Raw genomic sequence first — 15165 nt, 5'->3', positions numbered from 1 at the left:
ATTAATGTTAGCCTCTTAGCTTTTTGATGAAAGTCATTTGGAAGGTTGGCTCATCCCCCATCTCTGGCTGTTCTCTTGCTACTGCTAGTATTTTATAGTTGGATCTAGCAGGATAACTTCATCAAAAAGGTCTTTGAAAGAACTCGGAGCTTTCCTCCCAGGGCTCTAGAAGAGGGTTCAGAAAGAGAAATCCTGGTAACTTGATAACTTTACAACGTGTGCTGCTACAGAGTGCAAACTTTCTGTCTATATCTGTTCTTTAACATCCTCATTTTTCACTAGGACACAGAATACGTGTGTGGTCTGGTCTAGGTGCACCGATAGGAGCTTGTACCCCCCAGAAGGCTGAAGTTCTCTTTGAGGCTCGGGCTAGCTAAAGCACTGATGAAAACCTTTCTCTGTCAAGATGTAAGAACTTGCTGTCTCAAGGAAGAGCGTGAGCCAGGTCCTATGAGAGTCAAGTCCAACATCTGCACGCAGTCTGAAAAGAGTAATTTTCACTTTCTATTTAGCGCTGATCTGGTCAGGGTTTTCTTTGCTCCAGGTTTTGGGGTGTGGGTTTCAGACCTGGCCCCAGGATAGGAGATGCTGCAGAGGTTGAATAGAACCGGTAGCAGAAATGAGAGGCCTGAAAATGCAGCAGTTATGCCGATGTGATAACATAAATCTCTGAGGTTCAGCTGTCTTTTGAGGTCTCTGTAAAGCCTTTGAAATGTAAAGCTAGCAGATGACAAATTGCTGGCTGAGGTTGTAACTCCGAGGTTGGGATCGAGTACGTTAAGCTAAACAATTCCTACTCTGGTTACTCAGCATAGCAAGCAACACGTTGTTTTAATGTAAAACATCGATTAAAAGTTAGTGAATTAACTTTCCACAGAAAATTTTCTTCTGTAGGCCAACCAGTGCACAGGAATTGTCCATGTCTGAGGTCACAGCCCGTAGCTAATAGGCGTAAATTCATCTAACCTCAGACACGCGTGGCCTAAGGAAGGAAGTCGGTCAGCTAATAATAGTTAAATTGTACCCTGTGATAACGTGCTCAGCTGATCCCTGGACTCATGTTTACTGGAACATTGCTGCTTGGGGCTGTGGGCATTGCCTCTTGGACTCAGCTTGTCACTGCAACCGAATCAGCAGCAGCAGGTTCATCTCTGTGGTTTAGGCGAAGGCACTGTGATGTGACGAGTCGCTGGAGCGTGGGGATCCACAGCAGAGTGTCTTCTGCTGATGCTGCTGCTGGGGAGGGAAAATGACTCCAGCTAATGTTGGTGACAGTCAGCTGAGGACGGCTGCATCTTGTGGCAGGTGCCCTCAGTGCTCATCCTCTTGCCTCATGCAGCACATTCATCACACAGGATTCCATCTGCATCCTCCGTTAAGAAAAAAAGGAGGGTTTTAACAGACTGTTTGTTGTACAAAACTAAACTGTGCTTCCTTGGTGCTTTTCTGCCTGAGGCATGTCAGTGTACACAATCGAAGGGATAGTGCTTGCTCTTGCACGCTTGTAGTTAGAAGTTGCAGAAATGGCAGGAGTTTTTTGAATAAGCTTCAAGAAAAGCTTGGCTCCTAAATCTGACCTGGAATTTGGCTGATTGACTGTTCTCCAGATATATAGCTCTGGAAAAGTTATAAGCTGAAGAAACGTTTTTCAGCCTCAGCATATTTCCACCTTCCTATGTCTGTTTCTACATGCTTTGACTGTGGCATTTGGGGCCAGGTTACGTATATTCCAGAGCTGATTTGCACAGACGGACAGACCAGCTCTGGAGTGAAAAACCCCTTCTGCTGTCTGATTTCTCTTGAACAGACAGACACCTCTTGTGACCAGAGCAGTTCTTTTGCAAATGTACTTGTGTCAGCAGAACATGTTGCTGCAGAGTACATGTCTCTGTGCACACATGCAGCCTCTCTGCAACAGTGGTGCCAGCTGATTTCCAGCTGTTACTAACTCTGTAGTCACCCTGAGCACTGCTCAAACGAGTGGTAGGAATTCTATGTGCGGAAGGTGAGGTTGGTCCTGATGAGTACTCTTATTTTGGTGCACTGTGTTCCTTTCTTCAATTGTTATACTCCCTAAGTGCAGGTTATTTATTTTGCCTCTTACCCACATAGTTATCGCTAGCAGCAGCAAGTCTCCCAGTGATTAGTGTGGTTATCTGAGTCGCCAGGAAAAGCCACATCACCACCATGATTGCTTCTGCTGGTATTAATTTTAGAAACGTGCTCATGAATTAAACCTGGGGGCTGGCCACTTGCTGATGGGAGAACAAACCGTAAACAGTGCTGGTTTAAAAATACATTTGGTTCGGATGCTGTGTAACATGTTCATTTCCCTGCCTTCCCTTCCAGGTGATAGAAGACAACACCGGCGTTCGGAGGGTGGTGGTTACCCCCCAGTCTCCAGAGTGTTATCCTCCTAGCTATCCTTCGGCCATCTCTCCAACCCATCACTTACCTCCGTACCTGACACACCATCCCCATTTCATTCACAACTCTCATACGGCTTTTTATCCTCCTGTCACTGGACCTGGGGACATGCCACCGCAGTTTTTCCCACAGCATCATCTTCCCCCTACAATATATGGAGAACAAGGTGAGCTGGAAGGAAGGTACCAGTATATTCACACCTGTGTTCACCAAGTTTTAAGGACTAGCGAAACCAAGAGTGGAAATTAATTGGAGAACTTGTAGAATGTCTTTGCCCACGTGGATGGAGCCGCCTTCTTTAATGTCCAGAGCAGAAAAGCGATGCAGATTAATACTGTGTTTCCACACTAAGTCAGAGAAGCAAACCTAATTTTAACTTTATTTGTAAATGCAGTGGGGAAAAAAATGTCTCATCCCTTGCTCCAAGCTAGGGACGTGAGTCATGCCTGCTGCTCTTGTTGCATCAAGATGCAGCACTGTACAGAAAACGGAGGCAAAATGTATCAGTCCTGGTTTGGGAACAAGGATGGAGGGTTAGATCTGAGCTCGGCTTGCCGCAGTCATTTCCAGTGGGAAAAGCTGGATGCCACTTCCTGTTGGCTGTACTGTGCCTCCTGCCCCCCAGCCGTGGTTTTCCAAGAAATAACAGTCATTTTCTGTTTGTTATTCTGGTTGAGACTGTGCAGCAAGTCACTGAAAAGGGTTGTCCGATACCAAAGGGTAGCATGGCAACCCTAATCAGGCCATGAGTAAATAATTGCAAGAAAAGGTATGAAAGGGGCATATTTCTGTCTGAACTGTGTGCTGTTGTGTCTCTGCCACCCTGGAGATAAATCTTTGTGTAATCTGGAAGAGGGCGTTAACCAAAAAAGTAACCAGCAAAGCTCCTTGAGATGTTTCACCTGGAAAGGTGTTTGGGATTCGTGGTTTTATGTTACTGCTGGACTACCTGGACTCTTAAGAGCTGTTCTGAAGAACATGTTTAAGCCACACAATGGCAGGACGTGGGGGAATGGATTAAAACTAAAGGAAGGAAGGTTTAGATTAGATATTAGGGGGAGGCTCTTTACAAAGAGAGTGGTGAGGGGCTGGAACGGGCTGCCCAGAGAGTTGGTGGATGCCCTGTCCCTGGAGGTGTTCAAGGCCAGGTTGGATGGGACCCTGGGCAATATTGTGTAGATCCAGGCTGGAGGTTGGTGTCCCTGCCTGTGGCAGGGGGGTTGGAGCTCTATGATCCTTGGGGTCCCTTCCAACCCATGCCATTCTATGATTCTATGAAGTGAGGTTCTGCTGGTGTGGGAAGGAAGAGGCAGAAAGAGAGGGAACTATTGATTGGTTGATGCTGCTTCTCTGTTGAACAACAGACCTGATTTTCTAGTGAGGAGTGGGCCCTTCTAGCTGACATTTAACTTCATTGTGCTGGGAGGGGGAGAAGTGGGAAGCAGGATGGTGTAGCCAGCCATGTATGTGGGAGAGGGACATTTCCCCTTAAGAGGGAACAGGATGGTTTGTCAGACTGCTTGCCAAAGTTGTGCGTGCAGACATGGTAGTGTGCAAAGTAAACGTAGGGCTCCTAGGTAAGTAGGTGTTCAATATTTCTGTACCCTGGAGATAACCAAGAAGCAGATTCAACTTAAACCACCCCAAAACCCCATCCTTAGTTGCTTTTTGGAGATGTCCTATACCTGTAACACTGGAATAACTGAAGCAGTGACCATTGTACTGATGGGGATCAATCCTTCGGTTCCCAGTTGCAGTACAGTGACACATAGTTTAACAAGAGTTGTGTTTATTTGTATCATGCTGGTTTTAGGCAACTAGATGCTGCAGGAATACAAAAGGGGCCATGTAGCAAGGTAAGGAAACATGAGGCCAAGACACACTGAAGTAGCAGGAAAATCTGCCTAGTTGAAGCAACTTGGAAAATTGTAATACAGTCTGTATGGCAATCTCAGCTTTCAAACAGGGTTTCAGGCGGCTGGATAGGATGCTTGTTCACTTCAGAAGTTTTTACAGTGGCTTCTGAATGGGTATAGAAAATAAAGATGAAGTATATATCAAGTGTCAATTGTTATTTTGCTGAAAACTGCAAAAACCCCTGTTGCATTGGGTGTGATTTTGTTCAAGCTTCAGACTCGAAGTGAAGCGCAAAAAGGATTGAACTATAGGGAAAATGTTCCTGCAAGCTGACCTGCCTCAGGGTAGAGATATTCCTTCTTGGAGGGGAAGGTTGTATTTAAGGAGGTGTATCTGAAGTGTACATATATTTAATATATTTCTCAAGCTTTACTTAGTTTTACTTACCTAAAACTTCCACTACATGCTGCACTTCTCTCCTTAGGCAGGAAGATTTGACATGATTGTAAAGTCTTTATATACTGGGAAATCAAATTGCATGTAGGCAGTGATGGGAGAGTGAAACCAGGGCATCTCAGCTGCTTCAATCCAGTCTGGCCCTGGGGAGGAAACTGCTAAACTGCTGTGAACTTATGAATGTTTTTCATAAATGTCAGTCTCACTGGATTTTTCCTTAAAGTCCATGTCCCCAGAACACAAAAGACTGAAAAGGAGGGGAAAATTATCACTCTGATTGCTTTATTTTACTTGTTCGTGTGTGCCTATCCAGTAGGTTTTAAAATCTCAAACAGCAAATGAGCACATTTAATATAATACCAAAAAAATGGAACAGTCCAGCAGAAAAGCGTTTTTAATGTAAAAATTCCCTTGGTTTCTTGTAAGATCCATCTCAGGAGAAATCTGGCATTGTTTCATTTAGAGATAGCCAGGAATTCCATTTTCTGGAAGAAATTCAAGTGTTCTTGTTGTTCTGAGTTCACGTGGGTGAATCCTCTCATTTCAGAAATCATACCACTATATGGGATGTCCAGCTATATTACCAGGGAGGATCAGTATAGCAAACCACAGCACAAAAAACTCAAAGACAGGCAGATTGATCGCCAGAACCGTCTGAACAGTCCTCCTTCATCCATCTACAAAAGCCATATAGGCGGCTGTGCCACTGTGTACAATGGTTATGCAAAGAGCCACAATGGAGCAGGCAGCGGAGGCGGCAGCGGGGGAGCTCCGGCGGTGAAGAAACCCGAGCGCAGAGCGAGGAGCAGCCCAAAGGCAAATGAACAAGACCCACATGGTAAAGAGAGTTTTATTTATTTTTAATTCATTTTTATTGCACCTTTCCAGCTTACAAGTGCTTGTATATGGCCCTAGTAACTATGCCAAAAAACACTACCACCCACACGTCAAGACAGTGTTAATACAGTGTGAACTTCAGTAGAAACGTTGAGCTTGCTGTACTGTATTTGGTTTGTAAGATGAACCGGTTGCCTCCCCATCTTTCATGACTACTCCCTGGTAGATGCAGCAGCATACTCTTTTTATCTGTTGGAAGCAGAAATGTGTTTTATAGGCAAGTTCTTGGTTTTATTTAGCTCTTCATGCAGGCATCTCGACTCTTCACAAAAATCCTTCTGGACCATAACCTGACTACTAGGTACCACTGCTTTGTTACTCCTAGGTACATGTGGTAAACTTATTAGAAAGTTTAGACACCATCACTGAAAAAACAAGTTTGTTGATGTGAAAGTTCAATGGAAGTACCATGAATTGAGACAAGACATTTGAGAAGAAATTGCTTAATCTTAGCCTTTGGAATTAGTGGCCAAATAAATATTACTACTTGGGGAATAGTTTTCTTAAATGTTTTTTGGGGCTTATAATTTTAAAAATTTTACAAGAAAACAGTAGGTCATTCATCTACTCAAATCTCATTTATCCCAAGCTATTATGCAGATAGCTGTTTCTACCTAAGTTTAACTAAGTACCTTGTTATAATCCGTCGTTCCTTTGAGCCTTTCTCTTCACTGCCTGCCTCCTTGCTGACAGCCACAGCTCCAAGGGCCTCAACAAACTTTTATGTAGTAAGCAAGCTTAGACCCAGTGTGAATACAGTATTCATAACGTAACACACTTCAGAGTCTCCCCTTTGATTACAACATGGGTTTCTATGATCTGTATCTTGTGTGTGTGGATTTGGCTGTGTGCTTTGACTTGTGAGATGTAAACTGAAATACTCATGAAAGTACCTTAATAGCTGAAGAGGAAAAGGTGGTGCTGGCATGGCAAGCAATGAAGATGTGTGGCTGTGTTCTGGGGTTGTTACAGTTCCTTGCTGATTCTATTTGGGAGTTCTTTAATCCAAGACAATTAATCACTGCATTAGACTTCCTAATTATTTCTTGTAAGTCAGCTTATATATGAGTTGGACTCTAATGATCCTTATGGGTCCCTTCCAACTCAGTATGCTTAGTGATTCTATGATGTGAACTTTCACTTTCTTATTTATTTTTATTTAAAATGTTTTTACTCAAGTCTGTGGTGGAATACATGAGCTGTGTGTGGAAACACCCATGGCAAAGACCTGGGTCTTTACAGTCTTAACAGCTAAATGGCAATACAGCTTTACTGGGTACTGACTCAGCCTGAATGGTCACTTATAAAATAGCTAGATTTCATTTAAAGATACATAAGCTTAAGGTTTTCCTGTGACCTTTGTGTTTGTATCTATTTTTTTCTCTTGGAGTGGTCTGCTGTGCTCCAGCAGAAGAGCGTGAACGCTCTCAAAATGCCAGGAAAAAATGAGTGACGTCAGGGCTGTGGCTCATCCAGTCTGTCAGCCAGGGTGTCCCTTAAAGCTGAGAGCAGCAAATGATGGGGCCTTCCCCCAAAATGTGAAGAAGTCCCAAACAGGAGACCATCAGCTGTCCCACCCTTCAGTAAACCCAACTTGCCAAACAAAACCCTAAAATAAGCTTCCCCTTGGTATCTATAAGCTTCTAAAAGTAGCTGCTGCTTTATATTTTCCTTCTCTGTTTCTTCCTGGGTCATTTTGTGATTTATTCATTGATGCCTGACTAACACAGCCATACCCTGATGAGCGTGGCCACGCAGGTAATTGGGGTGTGAGTTAAGAGCAGTCTGGGAACAGCTGATAATTTTGGTTCATGCTGCTAAAACACCAGTGTGTTTACAATAGCCAAGAAAAAGAACATTGCAGAAGCAAAAAGCAACAAAGCTCTTTAAACTTCCACTTCTTTGTGGATGTGTTATCGATTCAAGCCTGCTAATGGTTAAAAAAATTGATGGTGCTGTGTGGCAGCTCCTGGAATTGCAGAATAGCCTGGAAAAGCTATTTAAAAAAAGAGTTTTTATTTAGAAAATCATTTAGTCAAAGAGCTCTTAAGAGGCAAGTAAGCATGTATGAATGTAGAGTGGAACTTAGTGAGGTGAGGGTGAACTGGAGGTGAAGGGTTTATCTGAATCAACTTCTTAATTAAGACTGTGATGTGGTGGTCTATAGCCTATCATTTCATGTCTGGCTGGGGGGATGTTTGTGCAGTGGTAGCTGGCACACTTGCTTTAGGTGCTTGGACGTTGGATCAATCCAGTGAGGCAGCTCCTGGCACGCTGCTGTCACTGACAGTGGTGCTGCCTGCCGGGGTGCGGGGCTTTAGGAGCTGGAGCAGACACGTGTGTCCCAAATTCTGGTTGTTATTATGGGCTCCTGTGAGAGTAACACTGAAGAAATTGTTCAGTATACATTGCAAGGGCAACCCTAGTTTTTTCCTTGGAAAGGTCTGACATAAATCCAGACCTGAGATAACCATGTACTTTTCCATCAGTACAGACACTCGTTGCGTGTATTATGCCCATGCACTTGGGTAAGCAGGGTCAAGGAGAACTTCAATAAAGTAAATGACTCTGCAGTACTTTGGTTCACTTGCCCCTTGGATCCCGTGCATGCTCTGCTCTGCCACTCTGTACAGCATGATGATGCAGTAAAAACATCTTGGTACTTCTGAGATACACCCTTCTCTTGGGCTGGTGCTGTAGCATAGCGTCAGGACACCTTTATAGTAGGGAAATTACAGACTGGGGATATATAAGTGCAGTTCCTCTGGCCTTGTCTATTGACAGCATTGTGTTTGTATATTGGGAAGGTGCTCTTGTAAATAAAGGCTTCTAGTTTATGCTGGAAATATGCAATTTTAGAGTGGAGAAAAACCCAACTGTTGGCTTATAACAGTCTGAAAAATTAGCAGCTATTCTGAGTGTGTTTTGTGGCAGGAGGGATGATGTCTTGTACAGGCAAAAGACTTGTAGGGAGTCAGATTTAAAATCCATGCTGTAGCTTTTCTGCAGAGCTGGTTTAAAAACTGAATGGGAGAGGGAGGGATCAAGGGGTTTTGGTTTTGTGGGGTTGTATTTTTTTGTGGTGGTGGTGGATTTTATTTTTCTATAAAGGAGCCTCACCATGTAGAAAGAGCTGTAAGCGGAAATCCTGTCCCATTCATGCTGTCCTTTATGAATTTCAGTCTGAGTCACTTCCTTCTCGTGTGCGCAGTGGTTCGCTGCTTGGTCATGTAGCAGTCTGGTAGTTTGAGAAGTTTTGTGTGTGGCTGTGAGTACTGTGGGAACATAAGCAGTTGTGAACATTCTTATAATGCTTTTGCCTATTTGCTAAAACATTTTTTTTTCTCCTCAGATAAAATCTCCCCTTTTTTTTTTTTCTTCAATCCTCACTGAAATTTAAGAACCCAAGAGTGTCAAAACTACATACTTTAAATAGGTAGAAGTAGAAAGTGGGAGATGGATTGTTACGTGCATCCTGTCCAGAAGCTGGGTGGGTGCTGAGAACTGGGTGCCAGAATAAACAGAGCCAGTCTGTGCAGGGAGGCAGCTCAAGGGGTGGTCGCATGCACTTCTGTGTGAGCATTCTGAAAAAAGTATTTTTTGTGACGATTTGAGAAGGTTTGGTCCTGCTGGGTCAGAGCGGAGCCCCATCCAGCCCAGCAGTCTGTCTTCAGCAGTCTCGATGGAGATGCTGCTGTTGGAGAGCCTGCAAGTCTGTCCCTGTCCCCATCCTGCACACCAGTCCCTGCCCTTCACCAGCATCCAGACCTGTCCAGCGTGACCTGGGCCTTAGTCCTGCCCAGTCCTTTGAGTAACTGCTTTTCAACTTGATGTCTGTGAACTTAACTCTTTCTGGAACTGGCTGAAGTTATTTGCCTCTTCCTGACCCACAGTAAAGCAGATTGGCTTTTCAGCTGCCTCGAGCGGTGCCTAGATGCTGGCTTGGTGTCTGCTGCTTCTCTGAGCAGCTTGTCTCTTCCATGAGGAGTTGACGTGCTTTATCTCTGGAGAAGGGAGAAACAAAAGGCTGGAATTATTTCATTCAAGGAGTTGTAGGCTTCGGAGAGATGAGAAACGTTTGTAGTGCCATGTCATATGTATACAACCAGCTCAAAAACACAAAGATGTTGCTTTCCTACTGTTACAGCTTAAATTGATTTTTGTGTGCTGAAGCAGCCTGCAGGTATTCCCTAAGGTGAAACCCTTGGTTGCCTCATATTCCTGCCTGCATTGCTGATGGATGTTTCTCAGGAGATCACAGAATCACAGAGCTGTAGGGGGTGGAAGGGACCTCAAGAGATCATCGGGTACAACCCCACTGCCAAAGCCGAGTCCCTAGGACAGGTCACACAGACAGGCATCCAGATAGGGCTTGAATCTCTCCAGAGAAGGAGACTCCACACCCCAGACATTCCCAGGGCTCTGTCACCCTCACCATGAAAAAGTTCTTCTGCATGTTGGTGTGGAGATGTGGCTGGTTCATTTTTTTGAGGTGAATGCTTCAGGAACCTGTGCAAAAGGAGCTTAGCAAGAGAGCTTTCAAACTGTGGTGGTTTTAATTTGGAAACGCTTCAAAAGTAGCAAACTGTGCAAAACAGAAGTTCTGAGCTGAAGTAGTAAAGTTGACTGGTAATGGGACACTTGGGCTGGTTTTGGTGACAGTTGGTACCACTAAGTACCCCAAGCTGTGTGGGATACGCTCCGCAAGCTGCTAGTAAATGATGCAGGGTGGGGGACAACATACAGACTCAACTAGAATGCTGCTTTCTTCATACACCCCTATACCGTTCTTCCTCTCTTCTTTATAAGATTTAAAAATGTTTAGGGAAAGTGTGTGTGGTGTCTGTTTATTTTAATGTTTTTTTTAATTGTATCAAGTTTTTTTTAACCCAGAGCCTGTGAATTAAAGGGAAATCGAGGGACCTGTGATTCAGCACAGACAGGAACAAGGCAAAGTTCCTCTACTTACTCATTCTAGATCCTGTCAATTCTTTTCTATTTTGGTCCTGGATCCATTTTGCAAACTCATTGAGCTGTAAGTGTTATCTATACCTGTATATCCTCTAGATTTAAGACCTTAAAAGATCAGCTTCATCACTTCTGGTCTGTGTAAGCCCAGAAGCTGAGAAACTCTATGGCAGTATCTGTAACTTCTGTGTTCTTTTAGCAGGAAACTGATGGTTTGGCACATAGTAGTAAAGACCTTTGTTATGCCAATGTAGAAATGTTCTGCAGCCAGAATTTGTCATAAATGGTTCTCTTATCCAAAATACCCCCACGTAAGTGTGGCTTCCCTGGTTTCCCTAAATGCATTTGCTTCTATAAAATGAGGAGATTTAACAAGACTGTCTGCTGAAGACTACCCATCAAACCCTACACAGTGATTTTATGAGTAACATGGGGAAAAAAACCACTCTGAAGACTAAAATACATCTGTCAGGATATGTGAATTTTAGTATTATACAAGTAATGAAGTGTGAAACAATATTTACTGGAAACAGAGATGTGTTGAATCTTGTGAGTATAGATCAGCATCGCATATGAAATCTGAACAGGATTGCTGTTCCTACCGCATTTTTTAATAGTTTCAGCAAATACTACTACTTGGCTCAGTTGTTTAGACTTATATCTAATCAGAAGTATGTATTGTGCATTGTGTGCATGCTATTTCTCTTCAAGATTTAATAAGTGAGAGGAAATAGGATGCATTCATTAGGGCACTAGTCTGAACTTGAGAAATCAGAGTTAATTTGTGACACCAGGGAATTTCCAGGGTGATATTCTTGTGCTTCTACCTTATCTCTTTCATCATGGCCAAGATTGTGGTTTTGCTTGTTTCTATTTGGAAATATGCCTGCTTCTTAAACATTCTTTATCTTTTGTATTCTTTCTAACATAATAGGCTGTGAAATTGCTCGTCCAGGCAGAGAACAGAATGGTTTGGAGTTCAAGATACTTCTGACATGCTGAGAGTACACCTTTGTGTACCAGACTCAGCTCCATTAGCTAGACCACACAGATTCTCTATCAGGGATCATTTTACCTAATAGTCTCATGCAGTAACCACTTAAATGAGCTCTGTATAGACCAATGAATATATTAGAAACATATTGATGTTAAGTAGAGTTCAAGGAAAGGATGTTCCCAAGTTGATGTCAGTCTGTATGTATGCAAGAATTTATCCAGATGAGGCTTCATTTAGGTCTTTTCATCAGCAAAAAAAGTTGCTAAGATATATATCCAGCATCACCAAGGAGGACCCTGTGCTGAGGGGAAGAAACAACTCTTGTTCCCTCTGCTGGCCTGAAACTTGCCGTGTGTCATGGGGTTTGATGGAGAAAGGCAAAACTAAATATCACAAGTAGATCAGTGGTACTGAAAAACAAGTCTGTGGACAGCACCAATATACACCCTCTCTCAGCCCTTGCTTTGCCCAGCCCCAAACCCAGCAGTGTTTTGCTTTGAGCTGCCCATTGCTAGTTCCTTCTAGTTGCATCTCCACCAACTCTTTCCCAGAAGTCCACTGCATGCAAAATAATTCCCACGAATTTACAAGCCTGTGCAAGTTGTGTCCTCGTGTCAGATGTTGGGAGCGTGGAGGTACTTTCCTTCTGTCTTCATGCTCAGGAAGAAACCCAAAGATTACAGGAAGCCTGAGCATTGTGGCAGCCCTACCTTCTTTCACACCACCTTGTGGCATTCCCACAGAGGGCTGTTGTGTGCTTCCTTAGCACGGAGTCTGGCAAACTGGGGGGGCTGAGGCAGGGAGAGAGGAGATACTCGTGCTCTATTTTTATGCACTTATCTTGAAAGACTGAAGAACCAGCTACTTAGGGACCAGAAGTTGTTGATAAGAGATTATCTTCATCAGCTAAATGGAAGCATCGCCTCTTAAAATGAATGGCGCAATAATCTCCCATCTTGAGTCTCAGCTAATTTTAAAGGCAAATATGAATGTGTTGAACCTGGCTTCACCCAGACATTTTCTAACAGGAAATGCAAACAAAACATCAGGGTAGCTGTGGGTATGTCTCATCTGGCATGGCTGTAAGCTGCTCGGAGACTAGGTATCCTGGGCATCCACGGCTCCGAGTGACAAATAGGGCAGAAGGGGTGACTGTGATTCTGGTTATACGTTTCAGCCTCATCACTGAAGCTCAGACAAAATAAACCTTAGCCAAAGGCCCTTAATCTTTGTAAGTGTGCTAGCTGACTAGAAACACAGCTCGAAGTCCACCTAGGAAAGTGCAGGGCATACCTAGTAAATAGTGGGGAAAATCTGGCTCCAGGGCTGTCATCTGACCTTGCTGCTGACTTCAAAACCCCTGTGACGGTGGCTGAAATTTTTCCCCAAGGCTGTTTTTGACAATCCTATTCAACCCCATGTTCTCCTTATCTGCTTTATCCCTCCCCTGTCTCATATTGCCAGCAGGATCTCCTTGGCAGAGGGAGCTCCATGATTTATCAAGAAGTCAATGCCGAGTGATGTAAGGCACAACCTCTTCCCCCCGGGGATCTTCATATCATCTCAAGAATTTGCAGCTTCTGCTGCAACTAACTGTCAAATCCAGAATACTGAAATCTAAGCCTTTTTCCTAGGAATTTGTGTAATTTATAGATATCCACCCACCAGAAAAAAACCCACAGCATATCAAGTACATTTTCATCCTGCATAAATGCTCAGTGGTTAAATCCCTGTGCTGGGGAGCAGAGTTACACAAGGTCTCAGACCGACAGAGCAAGATAAACAGTGTATTCTCACCAGTTAGCAGGAGATAAGGTGGACCACCGACAAAGGAAGGGAAGCATGTTTCCCTTATTTGGAAATATCTGGGACATTGAGCCAGAAGGGAGAGGGTGTTTATAGGGAAGAGGTGGAACATTTCCTCCCCCTGGAGTATACAAATAAAACACCTTTAAGTCTAATAATTTGATGAATAACCCTTATATGTATACCCAGATGTTCTGAACAATGCCTGTCTGTATATTCGTTTGGACTTGCAAAGGCGGTGAAATGAAATCTCATGTTCCCGCTGAATGAAGTTAATGGGATTTGTTTGCCCCAGTCTCTTAGGCTGTGCTGGAAAACCCATGGGTTAGTTTTACCTCTTCTGAGGAAGGGTAGAATTTTGATTTCAAAAGCCTTTGTGACCTTCAGTATGTTTTCTGCTTTGTATGTGGGGGGAAACCTTTATTTTTGGCAATGCAGGATGATGCTCTGAGTTTTGCAATTAACAGAACAGAGAGATGTTCTTCTGAAACGAAGCAGCCCTTTTGATTTCCTCCAAGGTTTGTTACAAAAGATTTTTGTCCTGGAGCTTGGGTTTGGGGTTTTGTTTATTCTTTTCCTGTATGGAGCTGTGCTTAGACACAGCTGCTTTGATTTACTGTGATTCATGTGACTTTTGCCTGAATTTCATCTGGGCAATGAAATCCAGATCGAGCTGAAATTCCTGTAGCTTTGGCGAAGCCTTCCCAGCAAGCTGTGATCAGGTGGATATTTCTCTGGAATATTATAAATATTTAGAAAGATTCTCAGTGGTGAGACTGGTTGTGCAACTATCTGAGATTGTGGTTTTTTGCCCTCATCTCATACAGGACTGCTAATTATATGGGCAGCTCTTCCAGCTCGCTACTTGTTAATTGGTACGGACGTTATAGATCAGGTTTGTTAAACTCTCCTGAGTGCACCCTTCACATCACAGGCGTGGGAGGGCACTGATAACATCACATCAGCCTGTGGTTTACTGTAGGAATTTAGCATCTGATCTTGATTAATATGATTTGTTTAACAATTTAATTTGATTGTAGCTCACAGAGTCATAGTTCATCATTCAGACTTGTCTGCAACACAGCTTTAGGCTGGGATTAGCCAAGGAAATTGATTGTCATCTGTCATGAGGAAGATGACTTGCTACTGCTGTGGTGTCAGTCTGTCCATAGGTGATTGGGTTGATTTAAAGCAGGGAGTGGGAGCTCTTCATCTCCCCATCTCTGAGCTGCAGAGCCTGGCCTGAGTGGGGGGAAAAAAAAAAAAAGTTCATTCTTTTTCTGGATTATTGTGATCTCCACTGCCACTCATTGCACTCTGATTATCATGTAGCCTTCATCTAGAAAAAAAGGTCAATAATTTGCATTGGTAACACAAAAGCTGTGCTGAGGTTCATTCAAAAAATGCTGTTACTCTGCAGCCATTCGCTAAGGTGACAGTGAAAAACCCCAGTGCGGGCTCCCTGAAAACTCCTTGTATTACAAGCATTATAATTTGGAGGGATTTTTTTTGTCTTGAAAACTCCTGTGGAGTCTAAAGCACAGAGATACTATAATCAATGCTTAGAGATAACACTCTTGCTTTAATACAAATGTTGAGACAGAAGCAAGAACAGTGCAAGGGTGACACATTTTCTGCGTTTATCTGGGTTTAGGGAAAGTTTCCCTGGTTACCTTCTCATAAAGCTTGCATTGAACTCTCCAACTATATTTGAGAGTGAAATAGTGGTCATGGCTAAAATGTAGCATCCCAAAGTG

General features: G+C 43.4%; 1 protein-coding gene across 1 annotated transcript in view; it reads left to right on the top strand.

The window, feature by feature from the left end:
• FNDC3B (fibronectin type III domain containing 3B) overlaps positions 1 to 15165 on the top strand; it is a gene marked incomplete at its 3' end in the record, with an annotated part of 196792 nt that overhangs the window by 106524 nt on the left and 75103 nt on the right. The window contains exons 5-6 of the mRNA XM_084267407.1: positions 2350 to 2593; positions 5288 to 5578. Of these exons, the coding sequence (XP_084123533.1) occupies positions 2350 to 2593; positions 5288 to 5578 (535 nt within the window). The remainder of the gene's footprint in view (positions 1 to 2349; positions 2594 to 5287; positions 5579 to 15165) is intronic.

Source organism: Gallinula chloropus (assembly GCF_964237585.1).
Source record: "Gallinula chloropus genome assembly, chromosome: 8".
NCBI classification, from domain to species: Eukaryota; Metazoa; Chordata; class Aves; order Gruiformes; family Rallidae; genus Gallinula; species Gallinula chloropus.
Note: the sequence above shows the minus strand (reverse complement) of the source record. Positions and strands in the feature narration are given on the sequence as shown.